Consider the following 24,829-nt stretch of genomic DNA (forward strand, 5'->3'; position numbering starts at 1 on the left):
CGGCATAGAAATTGTGCGATGTGTCGACAATCACGGGATAGAGCCAGAACTTCTGTGTGATCTAGGTCGCATATTCAGTAACCGAGCTAAACTTATAACAGATATTGATGATAAACACAGTTGGGAGTTGCGAGCAGTTCTTTACTATACATCAGCTATAAATCTATTGGAGAAAAAGAGCACTGATGCCGTTACAAGATCTGAAAAACGAATGTTTGAAAAGTTGAGTCTGCTGCCAAAAGATACTAACTCTTTACTTGAAGAATGTAAATTATACGTGGCACTCTATGAGTTAAATAACGACGAATATGAAAAGGCAATAGAGTTATTGTCACCATTGAAAAGTGCACAGGGTCTGTATCATCTCAGTGTTGCTTATAAAAAAATGGCATTGAACGAAAACAAATATTCACAAAGCAATGCTAATGATGAATCTAACTCAAAGTATCAGTCATTGTTATCAAAGGCCCAAAAATACGCTTATGAAGCCCATTATAAACTGAAAGATCCAGAGAATAAATCGAACCATATGCTTCTCATAGAAACCGAAGAATTAATAAATGAATTAGACCTTCATCTAAATGAATGGTCCGCTGGAGCAGCTGATAAACATGTCAAGAATTCTTCTGATGAGTATTTCTCTATACATGTCGACAAATCTCTATACAACGAAGATGTCCCTCTTAAAAGTCAATCACACTTTTCGCGCAATTTTAGCTCTACCCCAAAACGGATATCACACTTGAGTATGGGCCCTACATCAATTCCCAATGTTCATTGTGATCAACAGTTTCTAGAACCAAATGATAAACTGAAATCCAGTTTGTCAAAACGAGACACTGCAGCCATCAATGACTTAATTGACTTCGCACGGAGTGTTCTTGAAGAAAATCGAACTGTAGGAAATCAAATTATAAGCACAATAAATTCAAATATGCAAAACACCATCGATCAATTTGCTTTGCTGAAAATTTCTGTTGATCAAGTGAAAGATCAAATTAATGAGTGCAGAAAGGAGTGTAAAGAAGTTACTGAGTTGAAAAACCAAATAACGGAGCTAAAGAAGGACATAAGTAAAATTAAGAAAGTTTCTGAACAGACAATCAATGAAAACCAATTGTTTAATCTCGATGAGGGATACGCTACAAATGAAACCGCGTCCACTTTTGCAGCACAGTTGCCCTTCACTGCTCAGCAAGTTATGCCTCCATTTAATCAGCGCTTAATACCGCCATTCACTGTGCCACCAAATCCCTTCCAATTGTATGGTCAGAATTTATTCAATTTATATTCGCAATTTTCTCAACCGTCATCAGTGCCTGGAGCACCTCCAATATTTGATGCAGCCAGACCGCAAGTTAACTATCCAGGCGTTTTCACAAACCCCGACCAAATGTATTTAGATGTAGCGCATCTTGCTCAACAGACAGCAGTACCAGTCATTCCTGTACAGGCTTCAGTGACAGCCACAGTTGCAGCTTCCACTATACCAGTACCTCATTCAACGGCCCCAGTCACATCAATTATGACGCAAAATGTCATACCCAAGGATAGTCCACGTTCGTTACCAGCTAATGTTGCAATAACATCTTCAGATCCATTGCCGACGTCCACAACTACTCCAGTGCCAGTACTTAGTGTAATAGTGCCACCAAAGCACATCAAAGGTATTCCTCATAATTATCAAATACAAATGCCTGCAACAGAACCTACTACAGCTTTTGGCTTTCCATCACTTGGAAATAAAATAAGTCCCAACACGGAATCTTCAAATTGGACTCAAAACACGGTATTCAAAGATTCCACCCCAACCACCAACTCTCATTCTACGGCTTCTATATCTTTTTCGCCAAAACTCGGCAACACTAGCTTAAATGAAGAAGTTTCGATTGGTGCAGCCAATGACAGTCATAACAAATCTAGAACATTATCTGAAAAAAGTAACACGTCGATCGATAATTACGATCCGTGTCCGGATTTCAAGCCTATCATACCTCTACCAGCAGAAGTAAAAGTTACAACTGGAGAAGAAGACGAAACTGTTATATTTTCGGCTAGGGCAAAACTATATCGGTTCATCGACAATCAGTGGAAAGAAAGAGGACTTGGCGACATTAAATTACTTAAACATAAAACCACTGGAAAGGTTCGAGTGCTCATGAGGAGAGAACAAATTCATAAGATTTGCGCTAATCATGCTATAACATCCTACATGGAAATCAAACCTATGAAGAATGAAACAAAAGCGTACTTTTGGGTAGCAAATGATTTTGCGGATGAAACCCTTGTGCTAGAAAAGTTCTGTGTCAGATTCAAAACAGCTGACATAGCGCGACGATTTTACGAAACCTTCGAAAAAGCTAGATCAGAGGCTACTACGACAGAGGCATTGAGTGCAGGATCAGAAACTCCGGTAAACCTAACTGCAAGCAAATCTGATAAAACAGGTACAAAAACTGATGGTGCTAAAACAATAGATTTCAAATCAACTGCAGCCAATAATTCACAACCTGCTAAGACAGTGTTCGGTGGTTTCACTTTCAGTAGTACACCGGCATTTAAAACAATTGAAGATACAAAGCCCTCCGGAAAAAATGTAGAAATTACGCCAACAAACAAAGTTAATGTGTTTAGTGGCTTGAATTTCAAAACTGGACCTGCTTCTTCACCATTTAGCAATTTGTTCAGTTCTTCCAGTGCGCAAACTAACAGTTCTAATACATCAGTGCAAAATGTTGAGGTAACGGATAAATTGAATACTTCGGATACAGTAGAAGAATACGAGCCGACAGGTGAGTTCACACCTGTTGTGCCGTTGCCAGCATTAGTAGACACAAAGACTGGCGAAGAAGATGAAATTGTTCTATTTGAACACAGAGCCAAGTTGTTACGCTTCGTTGCTAAAGAATGGAAGGAACGCGGTCTCGGTAATATAAAAATCCTCGTAAATAAGGACAACCCGCAAAAATTGCGCCTTTTGATGAGAAGAGAGCAAGTAATGAAAGTTTGCTGCAACCATGCTGTTACAAAAGCAATGACATTCCAGAAAATGCCCAATGTTGACAAAGCAGTCACATGGTGTGCTCAAGACTTTTCCGAGGGTGAGCTCACACCTGAAACCTTTTGTCTCCGTTTTAAAACAGTACAAGCTTGCAATGATTTTATTGAAGTCGTAAAAACTGCTCAATCTAAATTAAGAGACGACTCCAAGGCAGCTAAAGAAGAACTTAATGCGGCCAAACAAAATTACCAAACTGGAATTGCTATTGTAAACAAACCAGCAAATTCTAATTGGGGCGATAAATTCAAACCCAAGCAAGGTTCTTGGGAATGTAAGGAATGTTTAGTTCGGAATGAAGCCAGTGTCGAAATCTGTGCCGCGTGTAACAGCCCGAAGAATCCTGGCAGTGCTACAGCAAACACAAAGACGACAGAGATCAAAGCACCTAACAACGAAGTTAAATTTAAATTTGGTATTCCCCAACAATCCAATCCAATTCAGGTCTCAGAACAAAAAGTATCTAATGCACAAGTTAAATCATCATGGGGAGACAAGTTTAAACCTGCAGCTGGAACATGGGAATGCAAACAATGTTTTGTTAGAAATGAAGGTGGAGCTGATACCTGCTGTGCATGCAATAGCCCGAAAGACCCCAATGCAGCGAGTAAACCCATCGCCGCCAGCACTATGTTCTCAACTCACAAATTTAACTTTGGCATTCCACCAACAAGCAATAGCAATGAACAGAAGGCAAATACTACTTCTATTTTCGACGGTACTGGTGCTCATAAATTCAATTTTGGCATCCCCGCAAACCTTCAAGTGAAATCCACTGATAATTTACCTAAGAATGACACAAGTTCTGCAAGTAATGTGTTAACAGTAGGGACATACAAAACTAGTGATGCCGTTCAGACACCAACATTAACACCAAAAGAAAAACCAGCCTTATTGCTAACACCCCAAAAACCAAATGAAACAGCAACTTTCGACTTTGTGTTTAAGCCAAAAACTCAAATTAAAGCTAAGAGCCCTGCTAAGTCACCTAAAAAAGACAACGGAGAAGAGAGCGACGGCAACGAGTATGCCTCCGAAGATGAAGGACACCACATACATATAACTCCTATCATACCTTTGCCTGATAAGGTAAGCAATATTAAAATTATAATTTAATCACTTAACTACTTTATGTAAATCTTTCATATGTTTAAACAGAATAGGGTAATTCGCCAGTAACTAACTGGCCACCCCAAACCAACAATGAATTCTATTCACCTATAAATAGAATTCATTTTAGTAAAAGGTGGCCAGTTATTGAAACCTTATACTAAAATTAATTCTGTTTATAGGTGAATATAATTCATTTTTAGTTTAGGACGACCAGTTTATGGCGAATTACCCAATTCTGTTCTTCATATTTAGCACTCAGTTTTCACTCGAGAATTTGAAATAAATTTGTCTTACACTGTTTTAACGCTTTCTTACATGTCAACTTATTGATTTGCATCCATATGAATAATCCAGCAATGAATTTTTGTGCACCTAAACATATTTCCTTATGGCTACAAATATAATGACCACCAAAAAATACATTGGTACCCTAAATAAAAAAATCATGCTTGCCAAAAAAAATTACTGAACACCAAAAAAATAAGACCTAAAAATACAAAAGTACCACCATTTTAATTACGACTGCACTTCAAATTGTATTCAAATACCAAATATATTGAATGATCACCAAAAATCATTAATGATCACCAAATCTTGAAGACCAAATTAATGCGATATTTTCACCTAAATAAACCACTATGATTACCAAAAAATGTATACATATTACCAAATAAAGTAAACTGATGCCAAAATTACTAGCCCCTCCCGCTCAACCCCCCGTACCCCGCACCGCATACCTACCTTACCTACTCTACTTTTCTAGTAGCATTTCGTTATGCTACTAGAAAAGTAAGTCAAACTGCTATCAGTTAAGTGGGTTAGGTTAGCACTGCGACCCTTACAGAAACGAAATGGTACTAGAAAAGTAGGTTAGGTTAGGTTTGAACTGCGACCTTTACAGAAACGAAATGCTACTATAAAAGTAGGTTAGGTTAGAACTGCGATCCTCACAGAACCGAAATGCTACTAAAAAAGTGGGCTAGGTTAAGTTTCAACTGCTACCCATACAGATACGAAATGCTACTAGAAAAGTGGGTTAGGTTAGGTTTGAACTGCGACCCATACAGAAACGAAATGCTACTAGAAAAGTGGGTTAGGTTTTCTATCCTATTAAAGCAAATGACTCCAAAATAATAATTCTTCTAGAAACGAAATGCTACTAGAAAAGTGGTTTAGGTTAGGTTTGAACTGCGCCCCATACAGAACCAAACTGCTATCAGAAAAGTGGGTTAGGTTAGGTTTGAACTGCGACCCTTACAGAAACCAAATGCTACTAGAAAAATGGGTTAGGTTAGGTTTGAACTGCGACCCTTACAGAAAAGAAATGCTACTAGAAAAGTGGGTTAGGTTAGGTTTGAACTGCGACCCTTACAGAAAAGAAATGCTACTAGAAAAGTCGGATAGGTTAGGTTTGAACTGCGACCCTTACAGAAAAGAAATGCTACTAGAAAAGTGGGTTATGTTAGGTTTAAACTGCGACCCTTACAGAAAAGAAATGCTACTAGAAAAGTGGGTTAGGTTAGGTTTGAACTATGACCCTTACAGAAAAAAAATGCTACTAGAAAAGTGGGTTAGGTTAGGTTTGAACTGCGACCCATACAGAAACGAAATGCTACTAGAAAAGTGGGTTAGGTTAGGTTTGAACTGCGAACCTTGCAGAAAAGAAATGCTACTAGAAAAGTGGGTTAGGTTAGGTTTGAACTGCGACCCTTACTATTTTTGGGTTTACAGTGATTATTTTGGTGTCATTTTCTTTAATAGGATAGCAAAATGTAAAAATTTGGTTATCATTTCACATTAAAATGGGGTTTGAAATTTGGTAATCATTTAGTATTTTTGGGTTAGTAATGATTAGTTTGGTGTCATTTCCTTTAAAAGGATAGTAAAGTGTAATAAAATTGGTAATCATTTCACATTAAAATGGTGTTATAATTTTGGTGATCATTCATTATTTTAGGGTGGTAAAATAGATTTTTTTGGTATTAAATTTTACTAAATCTGGTGATCAGTTAAATAGCAGCCTTTCCTTATTATTAGATTTTTGTAATCTATGACTAAAATTCTATCTTTTTCTACCATTATCTCGTAACCTGTAGATATTAATAAACGCGGCTCGTAACGAATGTCATTTCTGTTATTACTTATTTGTCATAACATAATACATAATCTTTTAGTACTGTCAAATCGTAATTGCTCCCGCGATAGAGTCTGGCTAGCCAAAAATTGTTGACAGATATTTTGTTGTTGTATCACCAATTGTCTATGATTTAAAAAAAAGCTAAAAGTCGGTTGTCAGTTTATGTCATTCATTCAAATTGTTTGCGGTTTATAAGGGGTTTATTTTAAATAATATTAATAATGTCTATACTGAGTGAGGTTCGCAAACTATTATTGAAGCTCGTAAATAATTACGACATGTGCGAAGTCGACGTGTAGCGGTGTATAACGAAAAACTGCAATGTTTACAACTCCTAAACAAATGTAAACAAATTAGGAGGTTGGTGCTCTATAAATATTTTGATACTTAGCATTTAGCATATTTGGCATAGTACTTATGTATTTTTTTTGGTGATGGATTAATATTACGGTATTATCGAGCTAGGTCTTATTTACACTACATTTCATTTTTCGCCATGTTACAATGGTATATGGCGAGAAAGTGTTAACATATGTGTTTATCGTTGACTGTACTCTACATAGTGGTAGAAATTATGTGAGTTGACTATGAGTGCACGTCAACGTATATTGAACTTATATCCTTAGGTACCTTACGTGTGCACAGAAAATCAAAAATATTTTCTAGTATCAAAACTATAATTCCTACTACACAAAGTGTCACCAGCCCAAGATTTTTTGAATTTTCCGCCAAACATTTGTGTAATATTTCAGTAGCCAGACTCTAACGATGCATGTATCGTATCACAGTTGGGCTGCTCAAGTTCGCGCTAAATGACAATTCAACTTTGCATTCCGACTTCAGGTACATTTATGGTAGACTAAACGCAGTGTCCTAAAATAGGTGGGCGAGATCTATTGGCCTGTTTACACATTGATAAGTGTTTAGTAGGTTCAAACATTTGCTACTATTAAACGCAAGGTACGAACGAATGTACGAAGTCGCACTAATCAATGTGTATACAGACCCTTAGGTATTTAACTCTCGCATCCATGTTGGACATTCAATTCTGATGTATAGAATTTATATTAAAAGTTTTTTTTATATGTACAGGTGAAAGTTGTAACAGGTGAAGAAGATGAAGATGAGCTTTTTGCACACAGAGCAAAACTGTTGATATTTGTTTCTGGTGAATGGAAAGAAAGAGGACTTGGTATAGTTAAAATCCTAAAGCACAAACATACATCCAAATTGAGGTAATATTACGTTCTATGAATAATATTTTCATTTACAATCAATATGAATGTCAATAAATACTCGGTAAATGAATCATATACTAACCATAAGTGTTTTTCAGGGTCGTTATGAGGCGTGAGCAAGTCTTCAAGATATGTTTAAATCATGCACTGACTCCAGATATAACTTACAACCTTAAAGACGAAAAAAATTGGATATTTGCTGCTAATGATTTCAGCGAAGGAGAATTAACTGTACAACGTTTTTGCCTGAAGTTCAAAACGAAAGAAATTGCCATGCAGTTTAAAGACGCTGTGGACAAAGCAAGACTCGGGAATAGTAATGAAATACAACAAAATCTAAATATTTCTGTTAAAAGTGATAATGACAATGATGATGTGGAATTTATTACTGAAACACAGTCGAACTCGGAGGAAAAGAAAAAAGCATTGGAACTAATGTTACCAGAGAATTTCTTCTTATATAAAAATAAGGACCCTTGTCGTGGTTGCCGTGGTTGCGACGACAGCAAAGATTCGACACCCCAAGCCCCGAAGAGTAACATTATCCTAAGTGCTTTTACTGCTCCGACAACGTTCTCTAGTCCCCTTAAGATACCCACGGAAAATAATACTGTCTTTACTCCAGATAAAGTAAATGCATCTAAAACTGCTAACTCTGTTGAACAGCCTGTTTTTTCACAATCAACCAATTCTAGTAATGAAATTATTCAGAAACCGAAATTCGTTTCTGCAGACAACTCCAGTTCAATATTCAGACCACCAATGCTCAACTCTTCTACTCTCCCTGGGTCGCTAACTAGCACTACTAGTGGAACGGAATCGGATCCTAAATCAATATTTGCTACTGCAAATTCAAACTTGACGTCAAACAATTCAACATTGTTCGGGTTTAAACCAAATAATAACGGCAATATTGAAGTGAAGTCAGTATTTGGGGGAGCCGGTAATGTCAAAGTAAATGACGGCCATAAGCCAGATGGAAAATCAATATTTGGGTTTTCGAGTGGTATGACGAATCAAAAACCTTTTAATTTGTTTAATCAAAATGACGGCAACATATTTGTCAGGGCAAACGACGCGGTTAAATCTGATCAAACATCAGCATTCGCCTCGGTAGATGCACCTAATTATTTTGGAAACGGCAAGAGTACTTGGAGCTTTGATCCTAAAACTGACTCTAAAGAGTCAGAAGACAGTAAGAGTGAGCTTATCAAACTATTAAATACACCAAAAGAAGACAAAAACACAACTAATCCTGCCCCGAAAATATTAGGCACAGATAGTTTATTGTCTTTTGGTGCTTTACAAAGCCAACCTGAACTAAAGTTCCAAAGTAAGTATTAGCTGTTTAAGTTTAAATATATTTAGCGATTAGACACGCCTGTTTAACTTCTACTTACATAGAATCTGTCTGTTATATTATCCAAATTTTCTTGTGTATATTTATAATCAATGTATTCCTCGCGCAACCCCGGGAAAGGAGACGGCATTCGTACTAAATCCCCTCTGCCAAAGCATAGGTACAACTGTACCTATGGCGGTGCGTGTTGTGAAGGGAAGCCGGTGTTGCTCGTAGAATGTATTGTATCGCTCGTTGCAAATTTAACGATATATTATATATTGTTATCTAAAATGAACTACAAACACGTTAACACGGGGCCTTTTCGAGCCACTTCGGTCTGTTTTTGTTTTCATTCACTATACGACGATATTGTTTTCAGAAAACCCTGATTTCAAATGGGAAGGTGCTGGTCAGCAGTTGTTCGTACAGGCGCCGAAAACAAAGAGTACCCGCGATGCAGATAACGAGGTGGATACCGGCAACGGCGCGGAGGAAGAGTACGACCCGCATTACGAGCCCATTGTCCCCCTGCCCGACAAAATAACTGTGACCACGGGCGAGGAGGACGAGGTATGACCAACTTTTGTTTCCCTATGTCATGTACACGTTCATTGTAAATTTTATCTTAATGCGATGCATACTGTTGTTAGTAACACATTATCTGTACCAAATAATACCAATGTATTCTGTCATACCAGGAAAAGTTATTTGGAATGCGTTGTAAGCTGTTCAGATATAATGACGCCACCCGCGAATGGAAGGAACGAGGCGTTGGAGAGCTAAAAATATTGTATCACCCTGTGAAAAATACTTACCGGCTGCTTTTTAGACGTGAACAGGTATGTGTACTTTTAAATGTTTACTTGGTTTACATAAAATATGTACACATAATTTAAAATTAAATAAGATACAGTCTTAAATGGATTAAATACAAAAATGTATGCAAATCTAACATGGAGGTGTAACATGTATGTATTATAATTTGCCTATATTTTAATTTGTTTTGGTGGTCAGGTACACAAGGCTGTGCTGAACATGCTTATCTTCATGGACCTGGAGTTGCTGCCGATGAGCAAGAGCGATCGCGCGTGGACGTGGGCCGGGCGCAACTACGCGGAGAACCCCGCCGGGGAACAGGAGACGCTTGCGGTGCGGTTTAAGAATCTGGATATGGCCACTGAATTCTTCGATAAAGTCAAGGAATGCGTACGGGTATGCGTGCTATGCCGTATTTTAAGGCATATCTATAATTTGTATTTTTAAGGCATATCTATAATTTTGTAACATAGTTTATCCTATCCATTTAATTCAATTATTGGTACTATCGATTGCTGTGAGTACTTTACTGTAAACTTTACTTTAAACGACCTCCTAGCCTAGTCAGCAGTGACCCGGCCTACAAAGCAGGAGGTCTCAGGTTCGAATCCTGGTAAGGGCATTTATTTTTGTGTTTATCATAAATATTTGTTCCCGAGTTACGGATGTTTGCTATGTATATACTAAGTATTAATATATAACTAATATCATATATATATCGTCGTCTAGTACCCACAACACAAGCCGTATTGAGCTACCTGTGGGAAGAGGTCGACCGGTGTAAAATTGTCCTATACCCTAATATTTGTCCTAATATTTATTCATTTAAGTGCGGCTTTTTTTTAGAAAATACAAGCTGCAGCAGCGCAGGCCGTAAGAGAAGAAAAGGAGGTGGAAGAGAAGCCGAAAGGCATGGCTTTATTGAGGTTACCTAAACATCTACAAGACAGCGCACGCGCTGATAATGCTTTGGCAATGAAAACTGACAGTCATACTGTTGATGCGACTGAACAGCGTAAAACGGAGTCCGCTGAACGAGAAGTGACGAAACGTGTTCTCTTCCACGATGTGGAGCAACATCAAGAGGCGAACGACGAAGAAGCGGAAGATTACGAACACGAGCAAGTTTATTACCAAGGCGATGACTACGATAACTACTATAATGAGGTAAATGTTTGTATACATATATGAAGGAAGATACAAAGGGAGGGTGGGGTGATTGGCCCATTTGACCAATAAGGGCAAGCCTTATGTCACTGGATAGGTTATTCTAAGTTGTAAAACTTTTACTATGGCAGGTAGTCCCAAATCTTTGTGTGAAAAATAGTGTAGTAAATGAAGCAAGTTGTTGTATGGAGCCCCATGCATTAATTTCTCAGTCAATGAAATTTTGCTTGGGTATTGTATATTATGAGCCGAAACTAACATGTAAATATCCAAAAAAAAAACGCTCCTAAGTTAGGTATTTATACGTAAAAATACAAATCTGTTTATATATTGAACTGAGTAATTCCTCCGTCCAAAATTATTTTACTAAATAAGTTATATGTATCAGTATGTAATACTAGAAAAAAATCTAAAACTTTTGTCAAACATGAGAATATTTTTTTATGATAAGTAATTCCTTTTTTTATCGCTCATTTTCATCGGAAAATTGCTCTGTCATTTTTTTCTTATATGATCTTAGAATATAATTTGGCGTAGTGGGTAAGAAAATCAAAAAAAAAATCATACTCAATTTTATGTATTTTAGAACTATTAGACTGAGAGTGGAAAATTTCTCAGCCTGATTTCTTTTTAAATATGTACTAAGTAGTCACGTATACACTTAAATCCAAAATATCCAAAAGAAATATCATCCCTTGTACACCCCGCTCCCTACACACTGCTCCCGATATGGTTAGTTTTTAAATTTTTTAATACTCTCGTTATTTTTTGGATGTTTTTTATAGTTGAATAGAAAGACAACCGTGAACTTAATTCAGTAAATAAAATGGATAGAGAAATTTTCCACAGCGAGTAAAAAGGCAATTTCTGAAAATAGTACAGTTACATGGTATTTTTTTTAGATATTCATTTTGTAGGTATAAAACTGCAATAAAATGGCATTCCAGTGAAAAAATTAGACGGAGCAATTTTCCGGTCCAAGACACCCCAAAAAATTATATTTTATTAATATTGGTATTTCTGCTGGGATATTTTTTTTGATATTTCATATATTGTTGCAATACGTTACATGAATATGTCCGGTGAAAAAAGTTTGAACGGAGCATTTTCCCGTAAAAAGATATTAACGATTTAAGACTTTCGGTATTTACTTTAATTCTATTATTATTATTCTTTGGAAATTTATACAATACTTTTTATTTATTGATACTTTATCATACTGTAAAGTTTTTTTCTGACTGAGGAATTACTGCGGGGTCCACTACTTTTATTTACTACACTAAAAGTTATCGCCGCAAAAAGTAGTGTGAGTTGAAACGTGACTACATATACATATAGTTTTTTTTATACTAAGTTCCCATGTCGCAGATCATGAAGGTTTTGTTATTGTCTTATTGCAGATAATTTTGTGTTACGATTTTTTTTATTCGTTTTCCTATGTTTTTTTGTGTAATTTTTTTAAAACAGATTTGACAAGTCTCGCTATACAAATAGTGGGGTATATAAAAAAACCTTTCCGATATTATGTCGCTTATTCTTATTGGTTCATGGGCCAGTGTCCATACAAATCTGCCCATTTTCCTTTACATTTGGCGTGCTCATATGACATTCAACCTTTTGGACTTCATTAACACGTTGGCAAAATGCCGACCTCTGCGTCTGCAGATTATCGATATATATTTGGAATTATAGACAATACCAGCAGCCAATACATTGTTTCCTTATCGTTGTTTGTGTTTGATGCTATGGAACTTGCTAACTATGTTAACCATGTAAACAAAAGTCACTAGTAAATTCATGATTCAGAGACAACTTCAATATGGCGGTTTGTTTACATAGTTAGCAAGTTCCATAGAATGACACTTTAATTATATTTTTGTGACCGTTTATTGGATTGTTGACTTCGAGCAACACCGGCTTCCGACACATCGGAAGGGAGGGGCCCAAGCGATATCTCACCGTACAAATCTTTCTGCCATTTTTCGCGGGGGGAAAGGTGCACACAGTCGCACTTCTCACACACTTAGATACAAAATCAAATCTGTAATGACGACACAAATACATAGAAAATGACACACGTCAAAGACAAATCTTGCAAACCTCGATCTCTTTTTGTGTACGGACGAGTGACAAGTGTCACAACACGCACACTAACACATTTTCGTTGAAGTATGTTATTGTATTCTGAGAGATGAGAAGTCGGATTTGTCGCTCGACCGATCCGCAATTTGTACTGAGCGAGCAAAATCGATAAATCCAACAATTACATGAGACTGAAATATAATAATTGTGTTTGAATGTAATTAAACGTATGATATGTAAAAAAAATATTACATGTGAAATGTAACACTTTCTTTTTGTAAATTTCATGTCCCCGACCTCTTTTTATAACAAAAAATCGAGCAAACAGGCATTTTTGTGCAGCAGTGTTCACGCGCGCGTCTGGACTCGGTCTAGTGAAAAATCCAAGTGCAACTAGTTTTATTACCCGCGCTAGATTAGATTGACGCGCTAATCTTGTACCTCGGCAGAGGGGAAATAGTGCGAATGCCGCCTCCCTTCCGTGTTGCTCGAAGATTGTTGACGTTGTACGGTGGGGTTTAAAGGAGCTTATTAATGTGACAGGATGAGGAATCCGGCACGTACTTCTCATGCGACTGCGAGGCGGAGGTGGCGCAGGGCAGCGCGGTGACGTCGTGTGCGCAGGCGCACGTGCAGGTGCTGTTCGACCACGCCACGTACGCGCCCAAGATCCAGCTCACCAACATGGCCACGGGCGAGCTGCTGGCCGATATGCTCATACATGACGAGACTGACTTTCAGGTAACTCTAATACACTAGCAAACACTGCTGTTCATTTATATAGGGTAAGTGCTAATATTGTCCATGATGCTGGCTGTCGAGTTGAACCATATCATAGAACCCAACGGTTGCCACCTTCAATCGTAAGTAAGGTGCAAGCTTTTTCATAGTTCAAAATAAGCTAACTATACTCCGTCAGTAGAAAAGAGCGGCAAATTTAAAAAATGTAGGCGCGAAGAGTTATCGTCCCATATAAAATTTGAATTTCGCGCCTTTTCCTACCGACAAACTTATTTGACCGGCTATACGTCGGTTACCTTAGGCAGAGAAACTGAAACGCAACTTTAGGCAGATAATATGGAGTCATACGTACACACGTCGGGTATCCCCACCGACGCAATAAGGAATATTATTCAAAACTCTGCGTAAGGGGCGCCACTAGCACAAACAGAGGGCCTTGATGCATCAATATCATATTTATTCGCAGCAAATTATTAGTGCAAACTTATCAAAAAAATCTTTAAGGCATAGTATGTTTATACATAGCTCACTAAGTCTATGATTTACGGTAAGTGCTAGTGCTGCACTCTGCACTTGTTCGCGATAAACTCAAACACTACTGAATGGATTTTCATGCGGTTTTCACCTATCAATAGAGGGATTCGTGAGGAAGGTTCAGGTGTATAATTTGTTAACCCGTGCGAAGCCGGGACGGGTCGCTAGTGTTTATTCCAAAAAACAAAACAAATCGTTTAGACATGAAATTGTCGACGCTATGTTAACTTCAATATTTATCTTCATACTATTTTTACCACAAATTTGTAACATTTCATTCATCAGTGAAAATATTATCTAGAACGGCATAATAGTTAATACTAGCTAGCCATTGCAATAGTATAGTTCTGTTTATAATGTTTGGCGTGTATATCGGCAGGTGTCGGACGCCACGTGCAGCTGGACCGGCACCGACTACACCAGCAACGACCCGCTCGACACCACCGTCACGCTCGCCTTCCCCGACAGTGAAACAGCGATGCAGTTCTACGAGAGTTGCGAGGTGAGCTACTCCCCCTTTTATCTCAATTCAATGTGCCATTCCGCCAGAATATCGTTTATGCAACGTAAATATTCAGATTTTCTTTTAGCTTACATCGGTTTCCTAGCATTTTCAGCCGTATTTATTTATAATCTTAAATGCATGCCATGTCTGTTTAAATATGTGTTGAGAGTTATAACTTACGTAATTAGTCTCATTGTGTTGTTTTTCAGTCGAGCAAAGAACACAATTCCGCTGAAGATGCTGACACAGAAGCGTAAAATAGATTCTTGATAATTGTAACGTAAAACGAATAGTATTATTGTATAGCCAATTTGAGTTTATATTGATTTGACGATGTGAGTTCCTAATCGGAGCCGAGTTTCTTAGTTTTATGATGTACTTAGATTATAAGCGTTTCTCAATCATTTTATTTAACTACGACAATTTTGTTGAATCCATCTAACTGTCACAATAAATGTTTACAGTACATATGGTCCTACTCCCTAAGAGCACTTTCCGTGCCTATGTCAAAAGTTTAAAAGGCCATATGTACGTTATGCGATACACGTGCGAATAGGAAATTCGTGTCAACTTAAAACACTCCCTTCCGTCGTGTTTTAATTTATCGCCACTAGTTTCGAATTTCCTCTTTTCCGCACTTGTATCGTAAATAACTATTGTTATAGGTAGTCTCTAGCTTTCCCGCGACATACAATAACAATGTGGCGTTGACTAACTGATGTGTGTTAAATTTAATCTGTGTGTAAAATCTAGATTACTTAAACCAAGTGTTAACACGAAAAAAACTTGTATTAGTTCTTCTATCATAGATCATAGGATTGCTTTGAAGTTAATTTGTTTTTATTTGTTACGGGTTTTCCTGTTTGGCGAACAGCAACACAAACTTTGTTTAAATATGTATAGAATTATGTTATTTAACTGAAACAATATCCTTTTGTTGATGTCGAATGCTATGCCATACATGTACTATGGCGTACTTGATCTTAGAAAAACGGACAGACTGTACCAGTTGTAATCGTGACGCCACGAAGGTATGCCATAATGCATCTTCCCAGTTGAATATGATAATGTGTATAGTGTAGGATTTGTAGGTGGAAATCAGGAAATTGCGAAAGTCAAAATGTTAGAAGCCCTATGCAAAAGATAAGTAAAATTTGGCAAAGGATAAGTGAAATTCCAAGTTTAATTTCTTTATCGCTTGTTTCACAAACATGTTTCATCTAATTCGTCGGAAAATTAATAGGGTCATTGCGTCAGTTCACCGTCCAGTGTCTGTTTCCGTCCACTTGGCGTAGTTGCCACAAAGAATTGTATATAATTTGAATATATAATTCTTTGTGGCAACTACGCCAAGTGGACGGAAACAGGCACTGGACGGTGAACTGACGCAATTACCCTATGTACTTTAAATTATTCTTTTAATTTTTAACAAAATTGCAAGCTACCGTTGCAATATTTTTAATACCCTTAAGTAGTTATTGAATAATATAGAACCGACAAATTTTACTATTATATTCACTGATAACCTAAAAAGCTAAAGAAAAACCAGCCATTTGTTATAACAAAATAAAACTGAGCTCTAAACAGCTCAGTTTTAGCTCGGACATTACCAATCGAGTGTATTGATTTTTCCATAAAAAAAACGAGAAAATACATAATCGAAGGAACGACCATACCGATTCCTTAAATACGCAATATAAGCACTTTTATGCATCATAAGTCATAACATTATTTATCGCGAAACACAGCTCAATAGACGAGCTGAACCGTATTCGCTACACCAAGGTCGATCCTTAGGTACTACGCGTGTTGGAAACGTTTAAAGGACTTCGTTTGAGAATCATAACAACATGAAGTATTTATATTTATGTATATGGGTGATATTATTACGGCAAATAACGCGCCACGAAGGTTCCTTTCCGTCTTACCATATTTACCAATCAAACTAAGAGTTGTATTTATAAGAAGCTTATTATTTTGCGGGCTGGTTTTCCGTTATATACATACAATTAAATTCCTGGGTGCAGTCACGGCAGCTAGTTAATCCGAACTTATACCCGGGTAAGACCGGACTATTTTTCGGCGAGCAGTCAGGACGTCCCAAAAAAAATATTCCTTATTTCTCACTAATTTTTACATCCGAATGTTTATTGCAAATGATAAAATAGGTAACAAAGTTTTGTTATTTATTCACTTAATGCCCCTTAATAAAAGAGTTTAGGAGTAATCTACACTCAAAATTGAATTACATTTTCAAGACACCATACCGAAAAACTCTTGGCCTAAGATCGGACTAACTGCTAATTTGAACTCTAAAGCAAGGAGAATAAGTTGTATACGTTGAAAAACTCCGGTCTTTTACATTCAATTGTAATTTTTCCGCACTTTTTTTTAAACGTTCGTAACACATGACTGACACGACTGAGCGGTTACTACAATGTGGCAAGAGGGACGGGATGCAATGGCGTCACACATTGTATAGCTAGTGATGTAAATTAACTACTATTTTAGTAATAATTTTGGAAGCAATTGCGATCATATGATCTTATCCTCCATCCGATCTTACCCGGGTGTACCTTACTTGTCTAGCTGAATTCTACTGTCTTATCGCAATTTCCATAGTATTTGAATATTTTGAGTGGGTAATAAAGCGGAGGTACCCTAGAGACCATGTATCCAAAAGGATGATGATATACATTTTATAATATTTTAAAATATTCGACTTGCGGGGTTATATCGGGCAGCGTTTTATAAGTGTTGTGTCTCCTGTCAACATTTACCGGAGAAGTAATGACTATAAATTATGTACGGCTTATTTTATTCCATGTTTTAGATAATAAGTCTAGTTTGAAATGTAAACAAATCAAATCTGATATCACGTTTCCAAATCTTCAAGTAAATAATGTATTCGCCTTAGGTTGGTATTCTACCTGTCCAATTTCTTGGTCCAATGTGCATTGCGTCTCACTCTCTCACTAAGCAAAGTGTAAGACGCAAATACACAATATCATTAAATATAACAATAACAATATATACAAATAAATTGGACAGGTGGAATACCACCCTTATACCTAATACTTCTTAGTACTTATAAAAGTGTATTATGATGATAGTAGATATAAATGGCAACATCTTTTAGTGTTTAACGTTAAAACGGTATCGTCTTGGTCGTCTCATTCGTTTTTCGTCAAGTTCTTAAATTAGTCCTATTCTGCTTTCGTCACTCATTCTACATTCGTCACAATCGTCGGTGGCTTTCAATGTAGAATGAGTGACGAAAGCAGAATAGGACTAATTTAAGAACTTGACGAAAAACGAATGGGACGACCCAAGACGATACCGTTAAAACTGTATCATTGTCTTCTTTACCAATATTGATGTTATAAGTGTTATAACGGTGTCAAACATGTGAGAACAGTAATCTATGTATGTAAGAAAAGTTAAAAAAAAAACCTTTAAAATCTTAAAAGAAAATAAATGATTTCTGATTGCAAATTGTATCGACTTATTTTCTCGCTGCATTAACTATAGGGGGCAGCACAGGAGCCGTCTGATTTTTGGCGAGAGGCATAAATGTGAAGTTTATGCTTCCGAAGTAGCCCACAAGATGGCAGAACCTACTATGCACAAGAACACGTAGTGATTTAATTCTCTTTGGAACCTACTGCACAAGAAAACGTACGAGAACGGTAGATAGCAGCACTTGCTTCGGCAAAGTACATGTTTGTTTCCGATTCAGGCCACAAGATGGCAATACAACAAACCATAGGGCGTAATTTACATGTTAACCTTAGGGCTCAAAATATTGCCAGCATAAAAAAAAAAGACTGATCTATTTATAGACTAATTATCGTGACGCTGGCAGAAATATTTAAAATCTGAAGAAGAATTATTAGTGTTATTAACGTCACAATTGACTTACTAAGTATGACATTAATACTATATTAATACTAAACAAGTTTAAAATGTCATGTGGCTGTTTAAAATATGGTAAGATACATTTTAATTTAACGCCTTTAGATAGCCGGTCCAACGCGCTACCAATGCTATTCAACCATTCTTATAAATCTTCCATTTGTATTACAGGGTTGACTTTATGTCTCCTATGCGTCGTTACAAGTAATAACCCGAAGAATTTAATGGAATGCGTGCAACCAGCGGATTCTCCCGTTAAAGTAACGGCGGTTTTCATCAACTGTGAAATAGATGTAAGTCAGCTATTTATTTTTCGTTAAAAAACCGACCAAGTGCGAGTCGGACTCGCGTTCCAAGGGTTACGTACATTACCCAATTTTTAACAACGTATTTTTTATATGTGAAACGCGAGTGAATTGCCTTTAAAAAACCCTTAGGGGTCGGATCAAAAACTAAGTAATTAGTCCGACTCACGCTTGACTGCATAATTATTTCTAATAGGTTTTCCTGTCATCTAGATGTCGTAGGCCGATCGTAAGATCAGGCATATCGTAATGTTCCTGTGTAATGTTTTGACGATAGTCACATTAAACCAATACATAGGTAGGATAGGTTCGTTAGGTTGCTTCAGATGCCCGAAGGGCAAACTGCCCAGAAATAGGAGCCCCGCGCAGCGGGGCTCTGTCGACTCAGGGAACGAGTCAAAGATTTTCACGTTTCACGATATGCCTAGGAATTTCACGATATGCCTGATCTTACGATCGGCCGCCGACATATAGATAAAGAACTATTTTGTATATTTTTTTCTAAATTTTAGACCCAGTAGTTGCGGAGATAGAGGGGAGGGGATGGTAATTTTATGGCTCTTTTCTTAAATAACTTCTGAACTATTTATTTTAACATTACAATAAAATATATTTGATATTCTCAAAATGAGCTCTTTCATTTGATATGTAACAGGATATAGTTTAAAAAACATTATTTTTTAACTTTCTCATTTACCCCCCAAAAGTGGCCTCCATGTTTAAAATTCATTTGTTTACGTAAGATGTCCGTCTTTGGGTCACGAATTTACATACGTGTACAGTCGACGTCAAAGATATGTTTACACTTTTGCACCTTACTCCTTTGTAATTTTTACCAAATTTCAACTTAATTGGTTCAGTACTTTTGGAGAAAATGGGCTGTGACAGACGGACAGACAGACAGACGCACGAGTGATCCTATAAGGGTTCCGTTTTTTCCTTTTGAGGAGTTACGGAACCCTAAAAATTGATTCATGTTGACCGAATCTCGTGTAGGTATCTCATTGTTAAGCTTAGTCGTTTTGCTTAATTTATAGGATATACAAAAAGAATCGAATGAAGAAGATAATAGATTTGAACGTGAAGAATTATTCAAACATAACGCTTTGCGTAATTGTGACAAGAAATTAGCGCTTACTATCAAGCTTACCACCAAATCCGCCGTGAGTATTTTAACCCGCACATTGACAAACTTGTATTTGTACGAAGATCCGGATCCGGGCCCGGATCTATTGCTAATATTGCTATTGCTGGCCCTTGTAGCAGTACCTAGTATTAACCATAGTCTAATAAAACATTGTCTTCTCTTCCCAGAGTGACCCAAGCCTACGTCACAATAACATTGCGGCTTTATATAGCGCTATTGCATATTATTATTAGTGTCCGACCGAAGGTTCGGTTTCGGTTTCGGCCAGTTTCGGCCAAAAAATCAAGTTTCGGCTGTAGTTTCGGTTTCGGCCAAAAAACGGCCGAACCTTTCGGCCGGGCCGAAACTTACGAAATGGCACTTCGGAAAAAGACCAAAAGTTGGGGAATAAGTAGGACAACAATAGTAATAACCTACATTTACTGATTCATGTATAGGTATATTATAAAACACAATTCCACCAATGAGGGCGCCACTGGACGGTCGACGCAGTCTTATGAGGCTGTCAATACCTATAACGCGCACACTGTCTATTGCACACATTGTATCGGAGTGAATGAGATAGCACTATCGCACGTAGCCGTTGGCCGAGTATCAGCTCGGCCCGAGTCGAACGATGTATTTTTCGCTCTTATTCAGTCACTTTCCTATCTACCTCTAATGGCAAATTTTAAGCGAGGCTAAAGGCTACGCTCAAGTAGTGCTGCAAAGATGATTTTCTGACTATTGATTAAAACGAAGATAAAACCCTTAAAAGTGTCCCCAGTACAGTTTTTCATACGAATGCTCGACCTTAGCCTCACTTTTTACCTCAATTTACCATTTGGTTTGTGTTCCACATGTCCTCTACTTCAACTTAGCCGTTCGCCTCGCTGCGCCATGCTCGGCCTGCGCGTCTCGCTTTTTAATACAATGGACATTGGTTGGAGTCTGTGCTCAACTACTTATCCTGAAGCCTGAAGCACGGCTTTTACTTCGCATGAAAGTTCGCCTCACTGGGGCACTTCGGACTTTTAGGCCCAGGTGAAGATCGGTACCCGGCCTTGCGATTATCATCATTCACTTGCCCTTATCCCATTTATTTGGGGTCGGCGCAGCATGTCTTTTTCTTCCATACCTCTCTCTCGCCCGTCATCTCATCAGTCACTTACGTTCGTTTCATATCATCTCTCACACTGACAGTCCATCCACCTTTTTCTCGGTTTTCCACTCCCGTTACTTCCCTTGCGATATTGTTAACAAAAAATTTCGCGCTCGCTGCGCTCGCGTGTTCGGTTGGTTTTTTGGTTGACCCTGTATCTGATCTACATGTTAGCTTGACTGGTGAATGAATTAGGTTAATGAGTTAGACCAAGAAAATTCTGCAATGATTTTGATAGCATACGCAGTGCTACTAGTGCAAATGTTATTTATACGTCATAAATTCATAGAAATTTTGACGTTTAAAATAACACTCGCACTGCGTGTGTTATCAAAATCGTTGCAGAATTATCTTGGTCTAACTCTAGTAATTTTCTTAAAAAACTGCTTAAGTAACATCAATTTCAAGGACATTGGGTGTTGACAGCCATAATATTTGTGTAAAAGCGGTTTTATGACATTTTTTAACGATTTTATCAAGTCTACAAAAGGTTCGGTTTCGGTTTCGGTTTCGGCCGAAACTAGAGCCAAAGCCGAACATTCGGTTTCGGTTTCGGTTTCGGCAAAAAAACATGTTTCGGTCGGACACTAATTATTATATAGCGCTGTCGCATGATGACGTAGGCTTGTGTCAGTCACGTGGTTCGCGAGTCTCGGAAGAGAGTACCAGGTGGAGTATATTATTATACCATGGTATTAACACATTCACTACCTAGTATGGGCGCTCGTAACTTTTGCTCACTATACCGCAGTATAATAAAGAGTACTATGACTATACTGTACAACGTAGGTAATTCAAGACCAAAAAAAGTAAGAAAATGATGCCACTTTTTACTACCGCGTCTTGTATTTATGTAAAAATAAGTAAATAAAAGTACTTTTTTAAATCGTAGTAGTAAAATTACTAATAATTTAATTATCTTAGCGTGATTATTTATCAAAAGGAATTTACTATTTTACAAACAAATCATTGCAGTGGCAACATTGTCTTACTTTTTAAGGTTGCGTACCCAAAGGGTAAAACGGGACCCTATTACTAAGACTCCGCTGTCAGTCCGTCCGTCCGTCCGTCCGTCTGTCAGTTCAGCTAGACAGTTGAAATTTTCACAGATGATGTATTTCTGTTGCCGCTATAACAACAAATACTAAAAAGTACGGAACCCTCGGTGGGCGAGTCCGACTCGCACTTGTCCGGTTTTTTTAGTCATGAATTACGTTTTGCAGTTTAGACGGGTTGTTGTATGACTAGATAGGTAGTCATCTTAGCGGGCACCTACTCGTATAGATGATGCATGGGTTTAGAGTAGGTACTGTTTAATTTTTCATCTGGCAGTGAAAAGTGAGATTTGTTAGACCTGTACCCCAAAAGCATAAAATTGTTGTAGTCATTCACCAAATCGCATTTCACCTCGATCTCATATTTAATTTTCGCATTGTGTCTCAATAGTTTTTTTTTTCTAGTGGCTATAAGTTTTAGTCGCATTTCACCTCGATTGTACATTTAAATATCGCGTTGTGTCTCAATCGTTTATTATTTTAGTCGTTATTAGTTTTAGTCGCATTTCACCTCGATCGTGCATTTAACTTTCGCGTTATGACTCAATCGTTTATTACTTTAGTCGCATTTCACCTCGATCGTGTATTGTATTGGCGACGTGATTCAACGCAGCAGTATGAAGATTGAGTAGATTGATGATTCTGTAGACTTGGGTGTAATTCTTAATTTCGGATACTTGGCGTTAAAGAAAGCCAAACAAATGATCTAAGACACAAAGCTGCTTTATTACTTACTCCTTAAAAGAAACCTAATTATCTTCTTAAACTAACACAAATTAGAGTCCCAAACAAACGTCGATCGCGGCGAAATGCGTCTACGATAAAATACTACACAAAAAATGTAATAGGTACTACAATTTAATTATACTAATGTCAAAAGCTACGCGAAAAAGTCGATCACAGCGAAATGCGTCTACGGTAACATACTACACAAAAATTTTTATACTACAATTTAATTATACTAATGTGAAAAGCTACGCCAAAAAGTATGTCAAGTAAAAAAATCTAGTGATTTTTTTTTTAATTCAAGGTGAAATGCGATTCGGTGAATTACTACAACAATTTTATGCTTTTGGGGTACAGGTCTAACAAATCAACATGAATGCGTTAATTTCGGACCTTAAGTGGTTGTAATTAAGTAAGTTTACGAATTGACAGTTAACAATGTGCACGATGATAAGTACCTACTATTAAGTAATAAGTATGTTTTCACCACACCAGCTGGTAAAGGCTCTCTTGATTGTTCAAAAACAAACAAATTTTTGTTTATCACTGTTGTAAAATTTGTTTAACCCTCGTGCCTTGAAACCCTCGCAAGGCTCAAGATTCGATTTTTCGAACCACTCGCTACGCTCGCCGTTCCATTTTGGAATCTTTCGCTTGCTCGGGTATCAATATTAGCACGAAACAACAACAACAACTTTGCCCCCTTGTAAAACAAATAACTATTCTGTTTTTACTACTTATTCATTGTTATAGCGGCAACAGAAATACATCGTGAAAATGTTTACTGCCTAGCTATCACGGTTCATGAGATACAGCCTGGTGACAGACAGACAGACGAACAGCGGAGTCTTAGTAATAGGGTCCCGTTTTTAACCTTTGGGTACGGAACCCTAAAAAGTAAGGGACTGCAACGGCGATCTGTGTTACGGTGCGAGTTTGTCACGTAACAGTAGATCACCGTAGCAGTAATTATAACTTACTTCACTCTGCTATAAAGTTTGTAACAACCTACTTGGAACAGAATTCAGCAGATGAGTATGTGCCTATTGATCACGTGGTGGACGGGCGCAGCAAGAGGCGCGTGCGGCTGCTGAACCCCTACGTGCTGCGCCTGCGACGAGACGCGCCGCTCGAAGCGTACAAGTTGAAGTTCATTGAAGTTAATACCACCTTAATATATCGTCAGGTGACAAGCAAAACTCATTATTAGTAGGTTGAGTAAGGTCACTTAGCATGCACTTTAGTCTCAGGCGATGCCGCTTGGCACGATTGTTCCTTAGGTCAAACAAAGTTGATCTGGCCCGGTAGCCGGGAGATTGTACCATGCAGACCCCCCCAAAAGAAAGGGGGGGGGGGGGGGGTTGAAATGGTCGGCTCCCCAGGTCCAATCTATGCTACATTCCTTCCTAGTCTTAGCAACTAGGGCAAGTTATATATCATTTTCGTATAATTTAGGGACGGGGAATTCATTTTCGAAATAATTATTATACCTTTCCATACAAAAAAAAATATTTTTGTACAAAAAATGAAAATGTTATGTTATCTTTTGTGACAATTTTGGATGTTACAATCACAGTGTGGCGATTTGCACTACATAAAAAATGGGACGATGTAGCCCATGTATTCTATATTCTGAATAATATCACTTTATAGTAGGCATTCATAGATTTTTTCGTAATAAAAAAATAATTTATAGCGCGCCACGGTAACGATTTCCATACAAATGAAACTATGCCCAAAGTCAAAGATTGAAAATGTTTACTAAAACACTGAATTTGGCATTTTAAAAGTTTTAATATAATGTTTT

The 24,829-nt window shown here is 37.6% G+C and overlaps 1 protein-coding gene and 1 long non-coding RNA gene across 2 annotated transcripts; one reads left to right on the plus strand and one right to left on the minus strand.

Moving 5' to 3' along the window:
* Window positions 1–655: 655 nt before the first annotated feature.
* LOC134804561 (E3 SUMO-protein ligase RanBP2-like) lies at window positions 656–15,974 on the plus strand. Its single transcript, XM_063777661.1, has 10 exons — window positions 656–4,147; window positions 7,401–7,543; window positions 7,645–8,879; window positions 9,268–9,458; window positions 9,587–9,727; window positions 9,903–10,100; window positions 10,551–10,871; window positions 13,497–13,694; window positions 14,608–14,730; window positions 14,943–15,974. The coding sequence occupies exons 1-10, from the start codon at window positions 749–751 to the stop codon at window positions 14,988–14,990; spliced, it is 5,997 nt and encodes a 1,998-aa protein (XP_063633731.1). The 5' UTR covers window positions 656–748; the 3' UTR covers window positions 14,991–15,974.
* Window positions 15,975–22,573: 6,599 nt separating this feature from the next.
* Window positions 22,574–23,141, minus strand: LOC134804576 (uncharacterized). Its single transcript, XR_010146143.1, has 3 exons — window positions 23,064–23,141; window positions 22,808–23,030; window positions 22,574–22,728 (listed from the first exon to the last, which is right to left on the minus strand). It is a non-coding gene; the product is annotated as an uncharacterized LOC134804576 (long non-coding RNA).
* Window positions 23,142–24,829: the final 1,688 nt, after the last annotated feature.

Source organism: Cydia splendana, chromosome Z (assembly GCF_910591565.1).
Source record: "Cydia splendana chromosome Z, ilCydSple1.2, whole genome shotgun sequence".
NCBI lineage: Eukaryota > Metazoa > Arthropoda > Insecta > Lepidoptera > Tortricidae > Cydia > Cydia splendana.